This window comes from Podarcis melisellensis, assembly GCF_964234715.1.
Source record: "Podarcis melisellensis genome assembly, chromosome: 5".
In the NCBI taxonomy this organism is placed as follows: Eukaryota; Metazoa; Chordata; class Lepidosauria; order Squamata; family Lacertidae; genus Podarcis; species Podarcis melisellensis.
In genome coordinates, this window is record NC_138537.1 from 26,083,666 (window position 1) to 26,104,101 (window position 20,436).

The 20,436-nt window shown below is 46.6% G+C and overlaps 1 protein-coding gene across 3 annotated transcripts in view; it reads left to right on the top strand.

Annotated features, from left to right (window-relative positions):
• The first annotated feature begins 233 nt into the window (after nt 1-233).
• PLSCR5 (phospholipid scramblase family member 5) overlaps nt 234-20,436 on the top strand; it is a 29,384-nt gene continuing 9,181 nt past the window's right edge. The window contains exons 1-4 of one of the 3 annotated variants that reach the window (XM_081912248.1): nt 234-267; nt 9,309-9,548; nt 16,498-16,529; nt 19,884-20,035. In XM_081912248.1, coding sequence (XP_081768374.1) covers nt 9,346-9,548; nt 16,498-16,529; nt 19,884-20,035 — 387 coding nt within the window. In that variant the 5' untranslated portion in view covers nt 234-267; nt 9,309-9,345. Of the gene's footprint in view, nt 268-9,308; nt 9,549-16,104; nt 16,194-16,462; nt 16,530-19,883; nt 20,036-20,436 lie in introns of those variants that run through there. The other 2 variants (XM_081912249.1, XM_081912250.1) reach the window with 2 other exon arrangements.

The window sequence follows — 20,436 nt, forward strand, 5'->3', positions numbered from 1 at the left end:
AGGAGAGTGTTGTTGTACTCAGATCCTGTTTGCAGGCATCCCATAGGCATCTGGTTTGCCACTGTAAGAACAAGATTCTGGAGAAAATGGGTCTTTGGCCTTCTTGTGTTCACAGCTGCCCATCCTCCAGGGAAAGTATTGCTGACAAGCTCAGGTGACCTAGGTTTGTGACCTCACTCAGGGCTTGAGTCATTGACCATTCCATTCCTGATCATTCCAACCCCTGGCGCCAGGTCTGATTTGCTGGGTATTCTGTGTGGAATAAAAGTAAATGGACAATTGATAAATTGCCCTGGAAACTCTAGAAGCTCTGACAAAGCGTGTTCTCAGCAAGAGAGAGCACGTGTTGCGGATGGGGCCAGGAAAACATCCTTAGTTAGCAGCCAGGCTGTTGCAAGGGAATTGGGTTTGATTGGTTAGCTGTTATTACTGGGCTAATTTGGATGTTGCCAATTTAGGGGTGGGATCAGAGGTTATTTATTCTGGGTCCACAGCTTGTTCCTTTCTCTTTCGCTGTGGACACCGGATCGTCAGCACTGGTTGAAGCTGCGAGAGGATTGGGTTGTATACCCCTCTTTCTCTTTTCCTCCCTCTCTCATTAGTATTTTAATTTGTATTTCCTTGCGGTAATTTACCCCTCTTTATTACTGTCTCTTACCCTGTCGTGCTAACCGATCCCTGCCGTTCCTGGGGGGGGCAGGGCCTCCCGCCCCGGGTGGTTTGAGGCCCGGTCCTTGGCCGAACCTTTTTGGACCAGGCCTGGTGGTTTCGCCCCTTGCGGGCTTGGGGTGGGCCTGGAAGGCAGTGTAAGTCAGACCCCTTTGTCGGCGCTGCTGCCGGCCTAGCTCGGCCCAGCTTGGGGCCGTTTATATCCGCGGCTGCCCCCCCGTTTTTTCCTTCTTTCGAGGCGGCGGCGCAGGGTGTCGGGTCCACCCGGTGGTAGGGTGCGGCCCGGTTGCGTCTGCCCCCCCTTCCGGCTGCTTGGTTCGTCGCCCCCCCCCGCGTGAGCCGGCGGGTCCGTAGGCCCACGGCTCGGCTCGGCCCGACATCGGCTAGCGTGTCATCGGGCCGTGGTCCGGCCGTGGGGTGGGTCGCGGGACGCGGCGCGGCGGCGTGGCTGGCCGCGGGGGTGGCCTTCCCTCCTCCTCCCCCCCTCGCGAGTGAGCGGGACCGGCTCTTCTGCGCCGGGTCCGTCCCTTAGCTGGGCGGCCCGGCTGGGTGCGGCGCGGCCGGGTTGCTTACCTTCTCATTTGCCTCCGGGCGCCGGCTCTGCCGCAGGCCGCTGGGCTGGGGTTGGGGGGGGCCATCGGCAGCCGTACCCTCCCCCCTGCCTACCCGAGCCCCGGGAGTCGCTGGGGGGCCGTGCGGGCCCTGGAGCCCCTTGTCGCGCCCTGTTGGGCCTCCCCGTCGGCGCTGGCGGCCTTGGGTGGCGCTTAAGCCTGGCTTGGGCCTTTGGTGGCTTTATCCTCCATTTTATGCAACTTGGCGGGAGCGCCATTTTGCTTGCGTCTATCATTTGTTTGGCGCCCTCTTGCGGCCAGACCTTGTAATTACAGGGTGTTTTCCAGCATCTAGGGTTTCACCCTAGGTGGAGGCCTCTAGTGGCCGCTTTGGTATTGCAAGTCTATAGGATTGCTTCTTGCTATTGGTGTTGCGGCTATTACAGCCCTTATATTTTATTGACAACTACTGCAGTTAGTGGCTGTTGGTCGGCTTGCAGGCTGGTCATTCACTTTTCTTTTCTTTCTTAATTTTGCTTTGATTTCTATTATTCTCGCTATTCAGTACAGTATATTTGATTCTCGTTAATTTTATTTAATTTTATTTTCAGAGTAAATTTGTTCCTTTTACCCTTGCTTTTACGCCAGCTGTAGGCATGGCCCCTAAGAAAGCTACAAAGAAGGCTGGTCCTGCCCTCTCTGCAAAGCGGCCCATAAAAGGCCCGTCTCAGGCCTTACGTTCCCCGGCTCCTGGCCAGTCACTGCAACGTATCCAATCTATGGTTTCTAGTTTGGCCGGTGACCCGGTAGCCCTGGCTAGGGTGGAGGCTGAGATGGGTGATCTGATGCATCGTCGCTCGACCCCTTCGTCCTCTACTGCTAGGATGGTTCCTCCTCTGGCCGCCTCGTCCCCGCCGGCGTCATCTAGCGAAGACGAGAGAGAAGCATCGTTACCTGGGGTTTTCTTACCTGACGCGCTATCAGCGCGCCCCCCGGTCTTACCTGTGTCGCAGGTTGCTATGGCAAGAGGGCGGGATCGAACCAGGGTCGGGGCCAGGAGGAGAGAATCACTCCGGAGCCGGGCTGCGCGGGGTACACCTGCGCAGTCTTCCGTAGCGGGTGGTTCGGCGCCAGCTAATTCACAAGTAGTGTCTTTTCAGTCAATTCCAGATCTAGTGCAACCAGGCGATGTATCGGAGTCTTCAGTGGAAGACAACCTTCCTGTACCTCCAAGGACATCGTCGGGTGGGCACCGTCGCCGCAAGAGGGGCTCCAGAAGGAGAGCCAAGAGGAGACGAAGAGATACCTCGTCCTCTTCTTCAGGTACTTCGTCCCAGAGTTCTAGTGGTGACGAGGAGGCTCCCCTTAAGCTTTATTGGGGATTTGGTGAATCCTCAGGCCTCCCGAAGTGGGTTTGGGAACGGAGGGCGAATTCCCATAGAGCTAGGTATGGTGCGGTCCTAGAATGTCAAGATGGGGTCTTGGTGCCTGATGTAAGAGTTTCCACTAACTCGGCCAGGGTGCTCACTTGTCCTCTAAAGTGCGGTCTCGGATACTGGATGGTCGCTACATTGATATTTTTAGTTTGGCCCCCCCCCCCCGCCTGATGGTTTGGAGCCTTCGGATAGAGGCCCTTCGCCATCTAAGAGGCGAGCGTTCGTAGCGAAGGCGGATAGGAATTTCGAACGCTGGCTGGATAGTTTTCAAGTTTTTGCAGGTGTGGTTTCCGCGGCTTATCCTCGGAGATCTTTGCATTTATGGGTTTACCTGTCCATAGTTCGTTCGGCCTTCACGATGGCGGGAGAGGCCGCTGCGTTGGCATACGATCAGAATTTTAGACGTAGAGCAGCCAAGATCCCCACAGCCCGTTGGGATCGGAAGGACCTAGATGTTTGGTCCACTTACGTGGCCCCTCGTATTGACAAAAAGGTCCTTGACTCGCAGAAGCTCAAGGTCCTCCCGCAAAGAACAGGTCGCAAGTTGTTCTGTTGGGACTTTAATAAGAGTGTTTGCCAACGCCTATCCTGTAGGTTCTCTCACCTATGCGAGAAGTGCTCAGGAAACCATTCGGCATCCGTGTGTGCCGGGGGGCGGCGCCCTTTTCGTAAAGGAGGGGGCTCTCAGCAGTCCCCAAAAGCCGCTCCCCAGGTGCCAGCCGCGGGAGCAGGCAAGTAGTGCCCTATCTTCCCTGGCTTACACCCCGGTAAGGTTACAGCCGTTGTTATCCTTGTTGGATATATACCCTGATAGAGTATCAGCAGCTTATTTGCGCGATGGTTTTTCTTTGGGTTTCAGGATCCCTGTGGCTTCAACTCCTATAGCTGGTAACCTAGTTAACCAGAAATCCGTCAAAGATATGCCAGAGGTGGCGCGTAAGAAAATTCAAAAGGAACTGGCCTTGCATCGCATGGCTGGCCCCTTTTCTGTTCCTCCTTTTCCTAACTTCCATGTTTCACCCTTGGGTATAGTCCCTAAAAAAGCCCCTGGGGAATTCCGCCTCATTCATAATCTTTCTCATCCTAGAGGCACGTCAGTAAATGACGTGATTCCCCCGGAGCTTTGCTCGGTGAAATATGCTTCTCTTGATCACGCGATCAAGATGATTCGGAGGTTTGGGCCTGGTGCCCTATTGGCCAAATGCGACATTGAGTCGGCATTCCGGCTGCTTCCGATCCACCCTGAGGATTTTTGGTTGCTTGGTTTTCAGTTCGAAGGAGGGTTTTACTTTGACAAGGCCATGCCCATGGGTTGTTCTGTGGCCTGTGCAGCTTTTGAGCGTTTTAGTACTTTTTTGGAGTGGGCCCTGCGTAATAAAACTGGTCTGGGCGGAGTCACTCATTATTTGGATGATTTTTTGGTAGCCTCAGAGTATGATACGGGGGACTGCGTTAAGTTGTTACAGACCTTTGCTTCTTTACTGGAAGAGCTAGGTGTTCCGCTGGCGGCAGAGAAGACTGAAGGTCCCTCTACGCAATTGTCCTATTTAGGTATTTGGTTGGATACTGTGACACAAACCTCCTGTTTGCCTGCAGATAAGATTTTTAATTTAAAAAAGGTCATTGAAGAATTGCTGCCATTAAAGAAGGTCACTTTACGGCAGCTGCAGTCACTGCTGGGCCATTTGAATTTTGCGTGTAGGGTGGTCGCCCCTGGGCGACCGTTTTGCTCCCGTTTGGCCAGACTTACGTCTGGTTTGCAGGCCCCTCAGCATAGGGTGCGCCTGTCTAGTCAGGTGCGGGATGACTTGCACATCTGGTTGGAGTTCCTTGAGGGATTCAATGGGGTGTCCTTGTGGCAGGACACTTTGAACCTTCATAATGATTTCCAGGTGCACTCTGATGCAGCGGGTTCCCTTGGTTTTGGTCTGTTCTGGGACGGTAGGTGGTGCGCTGAACGCTGGCCTCCTGGTTGGTGTGGGGAAGCTATTACCCGGGACTTAACTTTTCTTGAGTTTTTTCCCATTGTAGTGGCCGTGCACCTGTGGGTTCAGCATTTCAAGGACCATCGAGTTTGTTTTTGGTCCGATAACCAGGCGGTGGTGAATATACTCGCCAAGCAGTCTTCGCGATCACCTAGGGTATCTGCCCTGTTACGGGTTTTTGTCTTGCATTGTTTGCGTCATAATATTGTATTTTCTGCACGTTTTGTACTGGGCATATCTAACGAGATTGCTGATGCTCTGTCCCATTTTCAGATGGAGCGATTCAGGTCCCTGGCGCCACGGGCTCGAGACCGTCCGGAGATTTTCCCGGATCATCTCTGGAACCTTGGCAGCACTTAGTTTTACAGGGAGTAGCTGCATCTGTTGCCCCATCTACTTTGCGGTCCTATAAAAAGGCCTGGGCAGACTTCTTATTATTCAATGGGCAGGAGGTCGCTGGGGAGGTTACTGCCCCCCATTCCACCTCTCAGGTGCTCAGGTACTTGGCACATCTTTTCCAGATGCGCCGAGCGGCCAGGACGCTGCGTCTGCATTCGGCAGCGATTTCCTTTTTTAGCAGGGCATATTTTAACAAGGATCCGTGTGGGAAGTTCGTGGTGCGCAAAGCTTTAGAGGGTTGGGGGCCACTCACCCCTTCTAGGCCTGTTTCCAGACAGCCTATCACATTTGAGTTGCTGACACAGATGCACAAGAAATTGCGTAGCGTCTGTTGGTCTACGTTTGAGGCTCGTTTATTCTCTGCAGCCTTCTCATTAGCCTTCTTTGGGGCCCTGAGAGTCGGGGAAGTGGTCCTTGAACCTAAGCGGGACGGTAGTTCCAGGGGCTTGTTATTACAAGATGTGAGCATGTCGCCATCTGAGCTACAAGTTAATATCAGAAATTCAAAGACGGATCAGCTGGGGAGGGGAGCCGTTATCAGGCTCCCGGTGACGGGGGAAGGTGGCCCTTGTCCGGTAAAGGATCTTGGGAAATATCTGGCCTTGCGGCCTGTGGGTGAGGGGCCCCTGTTTATTCATGAAGATGGGCGCCCATTGGTACGGCATCAGTTCACCAAGGTGTTGCGAAAGGCCGTGGCAGCCTGTGGACTTGATGCATCGAAGTTTGCCCCTCACTCTTTTCGGATTGGCGCTGCAACGACAGCGGCACATTGGGGTTTATCGGCTAGGAGGATAAAAGACTTGGGACGGTGGAGATCGGCTGCATTCAAAGCTTATGTGCGGAAATAATGTGGTTTGTGTACTATTTCTTTTAATTTTAGGTCTGAAAACTATCCACATCTGGATAGTGGGACACAGTATCGTGCATTGGGCCGCTGACAGAGCTCGTCAGGCTGGATTGGGAGACGGTCTGGGCCTTCCACAGCACGTGCAGGTGTCCTGGATTTGCAGAAGGGGAATGCGATGGAGGGAGTTCTTACCACTTGTGCAAAGGCGTGTCCTCCGGCTCGGCCCTCCTTCGGCAATTGTGGTGCAGCTTGGGGAGAATGATTTGGTTTCCTCCTCCTGCTATGCGCTGCGTATGGCTATTTTGCAGGACTTAAGGGATCTGGCGGCCCTGGTGCCTAGTACCACTTTGATTTGGTCCCAGCTGCTTCAACGCCGCATTTGGCGTGGTGGTCCCGGCACAGCGTTCACCGAGAAGGTTAGGAAGCGGATTAATTCCGCGGTGGGCAAGTTGGTGGTGTGCTTGGGCGGAATGGTGATTCCTCACCCTCTTATTTCCTTTAAGGATGCTGCCTTATACAGAGATGATGGGGTGCATCTTTCCATGGTCGGAAATGATGTTTGGTTGGAGGCAGTGGTGTCCAAGTTGAGGGTGTGGTTTGGTCTGTGAGTGGTTGGCGGCGAGCGTAAGGGCTCGGGTGGCGGTTAGGCATTGGTTAATTTGGTTGGTGGAGGGGTATGGATTGGCTGTGCCTACCCCTCCAATGCTGCTGCTGCTTGGGAATTCCGTTAAAGGAATTCTGGGGCTTACCATCCCCTTGTCCAAACCCCTGGAATCGGGTGCGGGCCGCGTAAGACCCCAAGGAGCAAGCGGGGAGGAACTGAAGGGTCTGTGTCTCAGCCCCGGTTGCCCTGGTCTTGTTCCTCCACACTGACTCACGCTGGAATCCGGGAGTCAGTGCTATCCCCCAAGGCGGGGGGGATAGCTAGTCATAACCAATGCCTACGCAACCACTCACAATTTTGTATGATAATAAAGTTGTGGCCAAAATTATGCCAAAAACCTTAAACAAAAATTATGTGTGATGTGTGAGTTATTGGGTTAGGGATGTTTTGGGGACCTCAGCACGCAAAGCGTGTTCTCAGTAAGAGAGAGCACGTGTTGCGGATGGGGCCAGGAAAACATCCTTAGTTAGCAGCCAGGCTGTTGCAAGGGAATTGGGTTTGATTGGTTAGCTGTTATTACTGGGCTAATTTGGATGTTGCCAATTTAGGGGTGGGATCAGAGGTTATTTATTCTGGGTCCACAGCTTGTTCCTTTCTCTTTCGCTGTGGACACCGGATCACCCGCCCGCCCTCCCTTGATAGGGCTTCGCTTGACCTTGCTATGCCTGTCATGGGGTCGTTCGCCTTGGTGCGGGGGCCTGGTAGGAATTCCGGGTCGGCGCCATCGCCGAATGGCGGGCTCCCTCCGAGCTCCGGAGGGAGCCTGCTCGGCAGGGGCTGGGTCCTACCGCACCGGCGATGCGGGGACCCTTAAAAACCACGGCCACGGAGGCCGTGGACATGGAGACTCGGCTGGCACCGTCAGCGCCCTCTCGATTCGTGAAGGAGCCTTTTTAAAGGCTACGGATCGGGTGCCGGGGAGGAGCGTGGTGCTTTGAGTCCTCTGCTATCCCTGCCGAGCGCAGCCGCATGCCATCCGGCGGAGAGCGCTGACTTCTTCTATTGAAAATTTGGACCCAAAAGAAGAACCCGTGAGTAATTGGAATATGGACTAAAAAGAGGGATAAATTTTTAGAATTTGGAGCGAACGGGGGAGGTGGAAAAAAGGAAGTCAGCCCCCCCCCAAATTGTAGAAGAGCCAAAACAAAGGACTGGATAACTAAGATCGAGAGGAACCTTATCTTGCCGAACTAGCAACTTCGCGAGGGAAATTTATAAGATTGAGCTGGAGGAGAAAAGTGGAATTCGTATTAAAAAGCAACCCCCCCGGAATCCCTGGAGCGATTCGTGAAAATGCCTGGAGAAGAATAACGGAGGTTTTGACAGCTGTCAAAGAGCTGTCAAAACGGAAGAATGAAATTGAGACTTTGTTATGAGGACTTTGCCGGTTACATTTGTTATAAATTGGAGATAAATTGTTTCAAATAAGGATTTATAAGTTATTTGGACTGGCGGATGTGATCTGGAAGGGAACTTTGTTATTGTAATCCACCTAGAGGAGCTGAGGGACATTGCATGTGTTTTCGATGGGAAACTTGAACAGTTGGATAGAACTTTTAATCTCCTGGGAAACTGCAGAAATGGAACATTATTTTGTCTACAGAGGCCTACACTTTACTGGAAACAATGGATTAATCTGTTGAAAAATGAAAGGAACATGATGTAATGTTTTGCTCCTGAATAACAAGCCTCTGTAGAGACACTAGAAGCCTTTGGAAAAAGAACATTTCTGTGAGGGAACAGGGAAGTAAAAAGGAGGAGAGTGATTGACAAGAACAAGGAAACAACAAGAACTGGACAGAACTGGAGTGGGAACATTTGGGATATCCAGATTTGACAAGCTTATGGATATAAAATTGGAGTTTATACTCCTGGATATAAAAATCTGGATAGAAGAAATGGGCCCCCTTTGATAGACTCCTTCTATGATTGGACATCTGTAATTTAAAAAAAAAAAAAAAAGACCGGTAAAGAACCAGAGGGATGTGGGTTTAGTGAAATGTGGGTTCATCAGGAAGACATTAGAAGTGGAGGGATAGGAGGAACGCAACAGGGAAAGAGGGGAGGGAAATTTGGAATCCAAAGGTTGTAAAATTATTGTTTGTTTTTATTCTATTTTCATCTGTACTATATTTGAAAGGGGGGAACTCGTGGAAGGGAATAGGTCGACCTTAGGGGATGGAAATTTGGATAAATTGAGTTATTGATGATGAGTGTATTTTGGGAATAAGAATTTGTTGAATATTATTGCTTTTTTGGAAGATTTGGAACACAAGAGGGGGTGGGGAGGGGAAGTCCTGGATATTGGAAAAAGTTTATGAATTGGATTTTATTTGTTTTAATTTGGAAAACCTTAATAAAAATTATTTAAAAAAAAAAAAACCTTAAACAAAAATTATGTGTGATGTGTGAGTTATTGGGTTAGGGATGTTTTGGGGACCTCAGCACGCAAAGCCATTTTCAGTTTGCAACCCTCCCAGGCCATTACAGAAGATGGAAAACAAAGCTTGCAAAAAGTTTCCCTTATCTAAAACTCATTACTATAGGATATAGGATTTAAACATTTGCTCTCGCTCTCTCTTTTTCCTGCCTTGCCATTTGAAATCTATGGTTAAATTATCGTCATGACCTAGTTCTTCATTTCAGTTAATTGCTAACATAAATAGTGAATTAGCTACTGAGAAAATTTGCAATAAACTGTTAATTGTTATTTTAAAGATTTTCTGCTTTATGTTTTGCAAAAACTCCTGATTTCAGTGCCGAAGAAGAGCAAGGCAGACTTTTTCTCCCCGTGATGAACTACCCAGGACTTGCTGCACAAGCAGTGTGTGTGACTTGTGTAGTTGAAATGCAGCTGAAGGAGAGTCAGCATAGCGGTGCCGCATCTTTAGCTATTACTGGGCTAACTGCAGTATCTCTGCAAACAGGCTCACATCAGTGGAGTTACTGTGTGGCTACCAGCTGTAGCAAGACACATCAGACAAACCAAAATTCAAGGTGAGTCACAAAAGCAAATGTCACGTTTTTGGTACATTGATGTTTTTGACAGAAAGGCGAGGATTAGATGCAGAGGGAGGGGAGGTTGTTTAAGATCTCTAGGAATAAAAGAAAGAAGCTTCCAACTTGCATGTTGATTCTTAGATTCAGTTCGTACTCTGCATTTTCAGCAGCAGAGAAGCCTTTAAAATGAGATGACTATAATGTGGCATATGGGTAGGTGATGCCTCTTGAGCTGATCTTATATCTTTATTTGCTTGACTCAAATATTAGTGGATGCATTCCTTCTTCCCCCGTGTCCTGAAAAGCCAAATAGTTTTGTTTCCAGATAGTGGTTGGGCTCACTGATGTTCACGTCTGCATGCCCAAAACATTCATGATCAGGCCTTGTGAAGCAGGGTAAGTGGGGTGTTGGTTGCTAGGCCTGCAGATCGATATGAATGGAAGCTGGGGATTGGAGCATTTCTTGCTGATATGACGTAGGAATTGATGGCACTCTAAAGCAGAGTTGTTAGGGGGAAGGAAGAACTGGGGAGGTCCTCTCCCAAGCATAAGATTATACATTTTCTAAACAGATACTCCTCTCAGTTTTCAGCTTTACCCTTGTTCATTGGCAAGGCAAATTGTGAACTGACAGCAAAGCTTTGTTAACTGGTCTGAACAAACCCCAGTTTGCCAAGTTTGGACATGACAGCAAACTATGGGTGGAATGAAATGTCAGACTAATACAGTTGCCCCACCAATGCAAGCGTTTCTGCTTGCCAGATGGAACAAACTCCCTTCTCCTCCCTATGCATGCCATTCTGGAGTTCTCCCAGCCCTCCAGAGCAGAACTGTGGGGGTGCAGGGGGCACATTAGGAAACAAAGCACCACAGCACTAGCAAGAATCCTTGCACTAACCCCATGTGTTAGCTGAATCTGGCCCTATGATTCTTACAAAACAGAAATGGTGATCTAAAAAAAAGCTTCCATTAGGAGGATGGGTGGTGTGGCTTCCCCAAAATGGCCTCATGGGCCAAATTGGGAGGCCTAGCAGGCCAAGTTTAGCCTGTGGGCCAGAGGTTCCCCATCCATGGTCCAGGCCAACAGCATTTCCTCTTGCCAACATTCATGCCTGTGGCAGAGAGGTTCATCCAGAAGCCCTGCATCCCAGGCACCAAGGAGCAAACTCCTCCCATCAGTTCACTAAGATCTGAGGCATTGTTCCCATCTGTGAAGTTTGTGTCATTTTTGACCTGCCCTCTCTCTAGAGGTAGCTGTTGCCCTTGAAAGCTGCATCATTATTGTCATCACACAGAGCTTCTTGGATTGTTTTTGCCTTAGGTATTTTCCCCAGCATATCATCTTCATGATTTACAAAATAACTAAGTGCACGGTTCTGTTATATGCCACAGATTTCAGAGGGACACTGTTATTTGAATGGTCCAGACCATTTAAATTAATCAAATAACAAAATAACTGATCCGTCTGTAATCAGTTTCATGAACAATGGCAAGTCACTAGTTCTAGCTTACTAAATATGATAATATTTGGCATGACTATAAAAATAAATTCTGGGGAAACTGACATTATTGTCAATAAAAATAATTATCTTCCACAAAAGAAAATTCAAGTAGGTTTTGAGGGGGGCTTTTTAAATAGAAGAAATATTGTAATTTTATACCAAGTCATATTTTCTTGCAGAATATTATGATTTAAAGTATTTCCCCTGTTTATTATTGTTAATAATTATCAAAGGATTATTATTATTATTATTATTATTAATAATAATAATAATAATAATAATAATAATAATAATAAACTGCAACACACACACCAGCAATGTTTGGCTTGTCATTCATCAAAATCAATGCAATTAACTACTAGGGTAACAAAGTGTATAGAAATTAGTTATATTATTTTGTGTGTGCAAGTACAAATTGACCAAACTGCCCTTACTGTAATAACAGAATTTGCTTTAGCGGATAAACATCCTGTGCACATTGTTCCAGTATGGAGGACTATGTGCTATGTATTAATCTCATGCTGTTTCTACTGTTTATAAGGAGCATGGGGGAAAACCAGCAGGAGATAAAAAGAGATGTGGCATTCTTTGATGACCATGAGAAAGACCTGAGGAAAAGGAAAAGGTTCTTACACAGGGCAGCCAAGGATTTCCAGTCTGGTCAATCCAAAGGCCTATCTGATTCACCAAAGTCCTATTTAGCCAAATATTTTGTCTCCAATGCTACCAATCCTGATTGCTCTGGAAAGTCCACAAGCAAGGCATGATGGCAATAGCCTTTTCTTGTTCCAAACATGTCTTTCTTTGAACACAGCTGTAATGGGAATTGGGGTTGCTTGTGCGTAAGCCACAAACTGCTCCAAGATGGTTGTATGGCTAAACCTTTCCCTGGCTTGACAGCCCTTACAACTTGGCTGTCTCAGTCCCTGGCAGAATCTGTCAGTGGGCGTTTCCTGAACTTCTTCCAACATAAAAATTCTTTGACTCCAAGTCTCCGCCTAGCTTCTCTGCACGGAAGCTTTCTGCGCAGAGTAGGCGTGCCAAGCGGAGGCCCTTGCTCTCCCCGCTGATCTCACTGGAAGAGTCTCGGAGCCTTCCCTCTGAATTACTCTCAGCCTCCCCTTTCTTCCTGGTGTCACCTTGATTTCCTTCCCCAGTGGAAGCTCTCCCTCTCTCCTTGCTAGTTCCCTCTCCGGCATCATTGGGGAGCCTTACCTCTCCTCATGGCTCCGATGGCAGTTCCCTGACAACAGCCATTCCATTTAACTACCATGCCAGATAGCCCTTGTCTGCTCTGTCCTCTGTGATGCTGGCTACCTTTGTGTTTAGAAAGGATATTAATCTCATAGCCATAATAACCTTTCTCCCCGAGTGAATTCCATAAATGAATTGTGTATCCTGTGCAGAACTATGTGGGAACATACCCAGAAAACTGCCTTGTAGATAGTCAGATAATTTGTTGACCCAGCCCTTGTCTAATTGACAGCAGCTCTCTGGGACTTCAGTCATAGATCTTTCCCATCACCTGCTACCTGAATCACAGAATTATAGAAGTGTAGAGTTGGAAGGGACAACAAGGATCATCTAGTCCAACCTCCTGCAATGCAGGAATCTTTTGCCCAATGTGGGTCTTAAACCCACAAAGCTGAACCTACAATCTCTGGCTCTACCTGAAGATGCCAGGGGTTAAATATGGGACCTTCTGTATGCTCTTCAATTGAGCAATGGTCACTTCATTCATTCATTCATTCATTCATTCATTCATTTTTTGTATGTCACTTTCCCACCAAAAAAAAAATCATGTTCAAAGTGGCTTATAACAAAGAAACACAGATGCATTTCAAACACTATACAATTTCAGAATAACAGCAATACCAAAATATAATAGCATAAAGCCCACATTTCCATACTGTAAGTATAACATGCACCATCCAATGACAAAAATTACAAGGGAGCTTCACAGTTTCACCTTAATCCTAGAAACACCCCTCCAACAATGTTGCTCACAGTCTCTCGCCCTCAGTAGCTTCTTATAAGGCTTCCAAGGGCAAAGGGTGGGGTACTAAAACATCCTTCCCATGATGTTGCAGCTACATGCATAGCAGATGTTCTTCCCATTGTACTTCCTGTGTTCTTGCTCACATGACAAACAGCATGCTTTATCATTAACAGAGTCCCATTATGGGACCTGGAATCTTTTCCTATTAATACAACCATGAGCACAAAGGTAGAACCTAGTGATCAGTCACAGATGCATAGAAATCTGCCACTTGGATATTGCTTGGCTTCCACATCCTCTGCTGCTTTTTCAGGATCAAGCCTAAAGATAAAGGGACCCCTAACCGTTAGGTCCAGTCGCGGACAACTCTGGGGTTGCGGCGCTCATCTTGCTTTATTGGCCGAGGGAGCCGGCGTACAGCTTCTGGGTCATGTGGCCAGCATGACTAAACCGCTTCTGGTGAACCAGAACAGTGCATGGAAATGCCGCTTACCTTCCCGCTGGAGCGGTGCCTATTTATCTACTTGCACTTTGACATTCTTTCAAACTGCTAGGTTGGCAGGAGCAGGAACCTAGCAACGGGAGCTCACCCTGTCACAGGGATTTGAACTGCCGACCTTCTGATCGGCAAGCTCTAGGCTTGGTGGTTTAACCCACAACGCCACCCCTGTCCCTTTTAGGATCAAGCCTAGTATGGTGGTAATGTGAGCATTAAGGAAGAAAATAAGCACATTTTGTAGGAAAGAATGAGCACCCGGTGCTTCAAATTTTGCTTACTAAAATAATGCAAAAATATGCAAAAGCTAAATTCTTATTACTCATTTCCATGCTGGCTTTCATTTTTACATTATTATTTTTTGCTGGAAAAAAAGAAACCAAGTTTCCAAACAATCAAATGAACATTAGCCACAAATGATAACAAATCATATTGACACTTCAAGAGCAAATCACTCCATTAGTAAAACATGTTTGAACTGCAAATTTTGTAGATATAAGTATTCTGTGTCAGTGCTGAATGGTTTGATAGCTGAAAGGCCTTAGCAACAAAGCTTACCAAACTTACTGATGTTCCTTGAATTATAGTAATGAAACTAAGGTCGGATTTTGAACTGGGTGTTTTTGTTAAGCCTATACAAGTTCATATACAACTTCTTGTTTGATGAAGCCACTTTATCAAAGTCACCGTGAGTGTATTCCATGGATGGCATTGCGTTGTGCAGGAAGTGAAGTTCTGGGGCATTTTCCTCATTTGAGAATTTTCTTCATAAAGAACTTCCATTTTTTTTAAAAAAAAAAAACACCTCTTGCTTTATACAACTTCCTTAACTCAGCTGCATAACTACAATGACACCATCTGAGATGTGCTGATATCCTTCCTGATCTGCAGTATACATTCTAGCTCTCTTACTCCAATAAATCATAGAAGTGTAGAGTTGAAAGGGACCCCAAGGGTCACCTAGTCCAGCCCCTTGCAATGTAGGAATCACAACTAAATAATCACTGACAGATGGCCATCTGATAAAAGCCTCAAACGAAAGAGAGTTCACCACTTACCAAGGGAGTCTGCTCCATGGTTGAACAGCTCTGTCTCAGCCAGCGTGGCCAATGGTCAAGGGTGATGGAGGTTGCAATCCAACAGCATCTGAAAGGCTGTTTCTAGCTAATCTTCCATTACTAAGGCTTCAGTTAAATGATATTGAAACATCTTGGAGTGGGTCAGCAACAGAGTCCTCGAATCCCCATGACGGGGTGAGCTCCCATTGCTCTGTCCCTGCTCCTGCCAACCTAGTAGTTTGAAACCATGCCAGTGCAAGTATATAAATAGGTACCGCTGCAGTCTGAAGGTAAAGGGCATTTCTATGCACTCTGGTTTCTGTTAAAGTGTTCCATAGTGCCAGAAGCAGTTTAATCATGCTGACCACATGATCCAGAAAGCTCTCCGTGGACAAACGCTGGCTCCCTCAACCCTGAAAGCGAGATGAGCGCTGCAACCTCATAGTTGCCTTTGACAGGTCTTAACCATCCAGGGGACCTTTACCTCCCTGCCTCTGCCCAGACCACCCCACCAGCTGCTACTGTCTGGAGGGCAGCTGCAGGTTGGTCTACACATCATTTTTATCACATGGAGGCCATTCAGAAATGCTGAATATTTTGGGAAGCTTCTGTTTGCTGTGCAAACCTCTAAAGATATCGTAACCATATTTTGCACAGTACTTCCTGATATCAAGGAGCAAGTTTTAATCTATATTGGGACACAACTGGGTGCCATTTTGAATCACGATGGTAGCATGAACATTTCAAAACTGCACTGATTTTGTTTGTTTGTTTGTTTGTTTGTTTGTTTCTTAGAATGGTGAATAATAATAAAAAGGAATGTGCCATTCTGTTATCCTAAGCTAGCGGGCATCTTGTGCCAATGAGTTCAGTAGGTTAAATAAATTATGCACTGGACTTTTGAGTGCAAATGAGAGAAAGATGAATTCCATACTATTTTATGAATAAACGGGAAGAGGGGAGAGCAATATGAGCTTGCCTTATCATCTGCAATGGGACTTCAGTTTAGATATAATGACCCTGAGAGGGAGCTAAAGGTACAAAGAGATATGAGGATAGATAACTATGAATGATAATTACTGTGGCTTTCAGTCTGCCAGGTATTACATGACAGCCTTTTCCTGCGTTGCCCTTTTTGTGGTCACTTAACAGTTGTGAATCATGCCTGTGTGATTCACACATAGATACGATACAATCTCCATGGCAACTTGGTCACTTGAGTTAGAAATACGAGCTGGCACAACTCAAGGTTACTCTCTCCCAATGCTTTTAGAGCTACCATTAGCTTTTTGATTTGGTCTCTATTGTGAAGCCAGATCTCCATACTTAAATGCCATTTCCATAGCAGTTTCTTGAATTCCAGTGTGCAGGGCATTTTTACCTTGGAAAACAATTTCATTCCGTAAAGGATGACAGGAGGATGAAACCTCCCATCTTGCACATATGTGCCACATGCTTCTGTACTATTGAAAACATTGTGTTTAGCTTTGGGTAGACATCAAGTCACCAACCATGCTTCTTTTGCTGATGCTCCTTCTGGAGGTAGACTACTGAGATCTAAAAACAAACAACATACGGAATCAAAAGGTTGGTTTGAATTCCAGGCGAATAAAAGTACAGAACCGGCCAATTTAATTTCTTTATGTCCTCTGTTTATTTTTCTTGCTCGTGTGTGTGTGTATCTTGATTGCAAGCATCATCTCCCCCTGTTGTCCATACCCATAAAATGCAGTGATCAGAAATACGAGAAAGGCGATGTGTTTCTTTGCCGTTCTTTTGTAACCTGACATGAAGTAGACAGACACCTTCTGAAGTTTGTGCATGCTGTGCTTTCCCCCCTCCCTTGCTGCAACAAGAAAAGCCTTTTCTTTTAACCTGGCTTCCTTTGAAGAAGTGAATCAGGCAGCTTCATGGCCTCTCAAGGTAAGTGATTATATATAACCCATAAAAGGATGTTTACTAAAAAAAGGGGGGAGAAATAAAAAAGAAACCCACCCCTAATGGTATATAGCAATCAGCCACCTGATTAAATGGGAAAGTGACAACTCCAAGGAGTGGTAATTTCTGCTCTGACTATGCTGCAACTGAGGCGGAATAAAATTGAATGTCAGCTATAATATATAAACTTCAGCATGCATTTCTTCACAGATGTGCGATGTTGGTTGTATCCTTACACCGGCACCTGTCTGCTTTTGCATACATGCTATTGATTAAACAATAGGGAACATAGAAAGGTCGTGCTTCCATTCAAAGTTTCACATCCTTCAAGCACACTTCACCAGAGAATTATTGCGTCAGCAAGTACTGATCATTTGAAACATGGTTGACAAAATCCCCACTAACAAGCGTCTGAAGGACAATTGAGTGCAATCAGACTGAAGGGGCTAGTTCGTGCCATGTCTTCCCTTTAGTTTGAGACAGCTAACTCCTCATTAAAGGTGAAAATTGCCAGCAACTGGAAATCCTTTCAAACCGTTTCCCTTTAAAAAGAATAAAAATGAAATGTTATACTTAAAAATGAAGTCAAATTCTTCTCTCACATCTACCAGCCCGTCTCTTCAAATAGCACAGGTGTTAAAAAATTTGGCACGAGGGTTCTCTGGAAGTACTAACAAGATCACACGCCAAAAAATTATACATGAAATGCTATTTTAATATGGATAGTTTTAATTTCTGGCTAATTTTTATGGCACTTCTTGTCACATACAATTAAGTAGGTGCATATCTTGGGGTGTGTGAATGTAGGTACCTTCTGATGCAGTAGAAAAAGTCAGTTGTCCCATCTGTAAAGTGGGAGGGGGGAATGCATTGTTATTGTGAAGACAAGAGGAAAACACTGTGCAAAATGTAACATTCTGTTTAAATGATAAGGAGTAGAATGGTGTTTAATGGAGTTAGCAAAATCATTTGGAGCAAAGTATCCCAAAAGAAAAGGAACATAAAGCATAAATCTACATCTAATCAGCAGCCAGTGGTTTGAAATATTGCAATTTATATGCTTTATCTACAGCATAGATAAGTGTGTGGAAAACTACTGGAATAGGGATCCCTTCATGTACCACCTTTGCAGATGCACAGAATAATGTATACCACTCCTCAAATTGCCTTAGATTTCCACGAATATTTAGTGCACCTGCTGCTTGATTTTCTCTAGCTTAAGTCTGAGTGACAGGGCAGACTTCACTTTCCCCCACCAGCCCCTTCTTTAAAAATGACACCTGTACTTGGCCAATAAAACTTCACGGCATTTCAGGAAACACAAGTTTGGCCAACGACAGGATTCTGTGAGGTAAAATGATGCAGGAGAGCATATGAAATATTTATGCCTCGGTTATGCATTTTTCAAAAGCCAGATAGAAATTCAAAGGGATTCCTCCTTCTTCCTGGGGTCTCGAGCTTTTGAAGGAAAGCTGTGGCTGCAATGATAAATTAAGATCAAAATACAATTACACGATGAAACAGGCATGCTCACAATGGAAAATAACGCAAAGGGGCCTCTTCTAAACCCACAACAGCCGAAAACTGTAACTTGGTGGTTTATGTCCAAATTGTAAAAGACACATCATTGTCACACAAGGTTTCTTCAGATGGGCTACCTTCCGTCTCTAAAAAGCGAGCTGAGCATGATCAGAGAAGGCAGAGATGAAGCTTCCTCTGACATGAAAGGAGATAGAAGAGAGTTGGTCAAGCCGTGAAAATAGAATGAAGCAGGGCTGGCAAAGATAAAGATCCTTTACAGGGTATGCAGGTTGTATTCAGCACCATCTGCACTATACAGTTAAAACAGTATCATACCACTTTGATGACTGCCCCTAAAGAATTCTGGGAACTGTAGCAAGGTAAGGGTCTGAGAGTTGTTAGGAAACCCCTATTTCCATCAAAGAGCTACAGTCCTCATAGTGGTAAACGCCAGACCCACCCAGTGTCCCTATTTTCCATGGGCAGTCCCAGATTTAAAGAAGCTATCCTGGTTTCTGATTTGACCCTGGAATGTCCCGCTTTTCCTCAGGACATCCCTATTTCCATGGGAGAAATGTTAGAAGGTATGGAGTTATCCAACCCTCGAGCCAAAGGCAGTGGCGTAGCTAGCTGCTCGGGTGTTCGGGGCAGCGTGAGTGCCCTGCAGCTGGGGGAGGAGCGAATCACCCATGGGGGCAGGGCAAGCCAAGGCTGTTTGAAAAAGCAGTGCGGAGCTTGCAGGCAGTCCGCCCGCCGCCTCCCCCTCAGGAGAGACATGTGGCTCAGGCATGCTGCAGGCCCCATGATGTCACACCCAGTGCCCCCTGCCTCACCTAGCTACACCTCTGGATTAGGCAGATTCATGGAGGAGAGAGCTGTCAAAGGCTACTAGCCTTAAAGGCTGTGCTCTGCCTACAAAGTTGGAGGCAGCAATACTTCTGGTTTCTGGAAATCACTCAAGAGGAGAGTGCTTCTGCAGTGGCATAGGAAGGGGCATGTGGTGGGTGCAGGAGTTATTTTTTCAAAAACACATTTTTGGCATTTTGTCACCCTCCTCAGTGATTACACCCAGGGCTGCCTGCACCCACCACACCTCCCTTCCCACGCCACTGGTTGAAGGCAGCCCTGTATAGGGAATTTTTAAAATGTTTAATGCTTTGTTATGTTTTTTATATATGTTGGAAGCTGCCCAGAGTGCGTGGGGAAACCCAGCCAGATGGGTGAAGTATAAATAGGTTGTTGTTGATGATGATGATGGAATAGGACATCCCTATTTTCATCAGAGAAATGTTGGAGGGTATGCAATGCCTTTTCCCAGGGAACGCTGGGATTCACAGGATTCTTTGCCCGCCTTTGACTAGTAGGGCAGAAGGCAGAGAGGCCAAAGGCAGATGGAGCAAGAGCAAATGACAGGCAGAGTCAAATAATTTTTGGTTTTGTCCCCATCCTCTTCCTTGCTAAGTTCAACGAGGGCAACAGTGAGACTAAGGAGAAGGAAGTTGACTGCTGTACATCCTGGAGTGGATGTAAGTAAGAAGGCAGGCAGTTGGGGGTTGGCTGAGGTTTGCGGAGCAGTGCCCCTTTCCCTCTAATGGACCAGCCTGTGCTATTGACCATGCTCCCTGCTTCAGACTTTTCAGCAACAAAGCTACAATGTGGCGTGAGGTGAACTGAACAGAAGGGCATTGAAGATGTCACAGAGGGTGTGTGATCAGTGGATGTGAGTCTCACATGATGTAGGTGGTCTCAATCAGGCTGTTGTTGTTGACCAAACTAGGACCTATTTTCATTAAAAACTTTTATAATGTTTTCATGCAGCTATTTCAGGCCAAATTCAGAAACCAATGCAAGATCCTCTTCCCGGTTCTCCAGAGCCTCCAGCTCAAACAAAGACTTCAGAAACTACCGCTGTCTGGAAACAAGCCCAGCCTCCTGCCGGTTTGCCTCCTGGTCTGGAATACCTCAGCCAGGTCCTGTTCCACTTCCAACTACTGTAACTTTAAGATTATATATTAGATGTGTTTGAAGGGTCCCCTTTTAGATTTACTTCCACCTTTCCAAAATGATCTGTTGTGCCTTTATCTTTTTGTGCTTCCGTAAAATGCAGCAACAGATTATAATAATTTTCACTTTGGGATTCCCTGAGATGATCTGTCTTCCCTTGAATTTACTCCACATTTCACTCCAGATCTGCTCAAAACATTTTTTTCTCTCCTCCGAAGCATAGCAATTCCAGATGGTGCATTTCCCCCCCTTTGGGGTAGTTATGAATTACCTTTGCAAGTGCCTCAGGGATGCCACACATCAACACAGCATGAACACTGTGTTGGCCGGTGTTGCTTCCTCCACTGGGGATGGAGTGGTGTTTTTG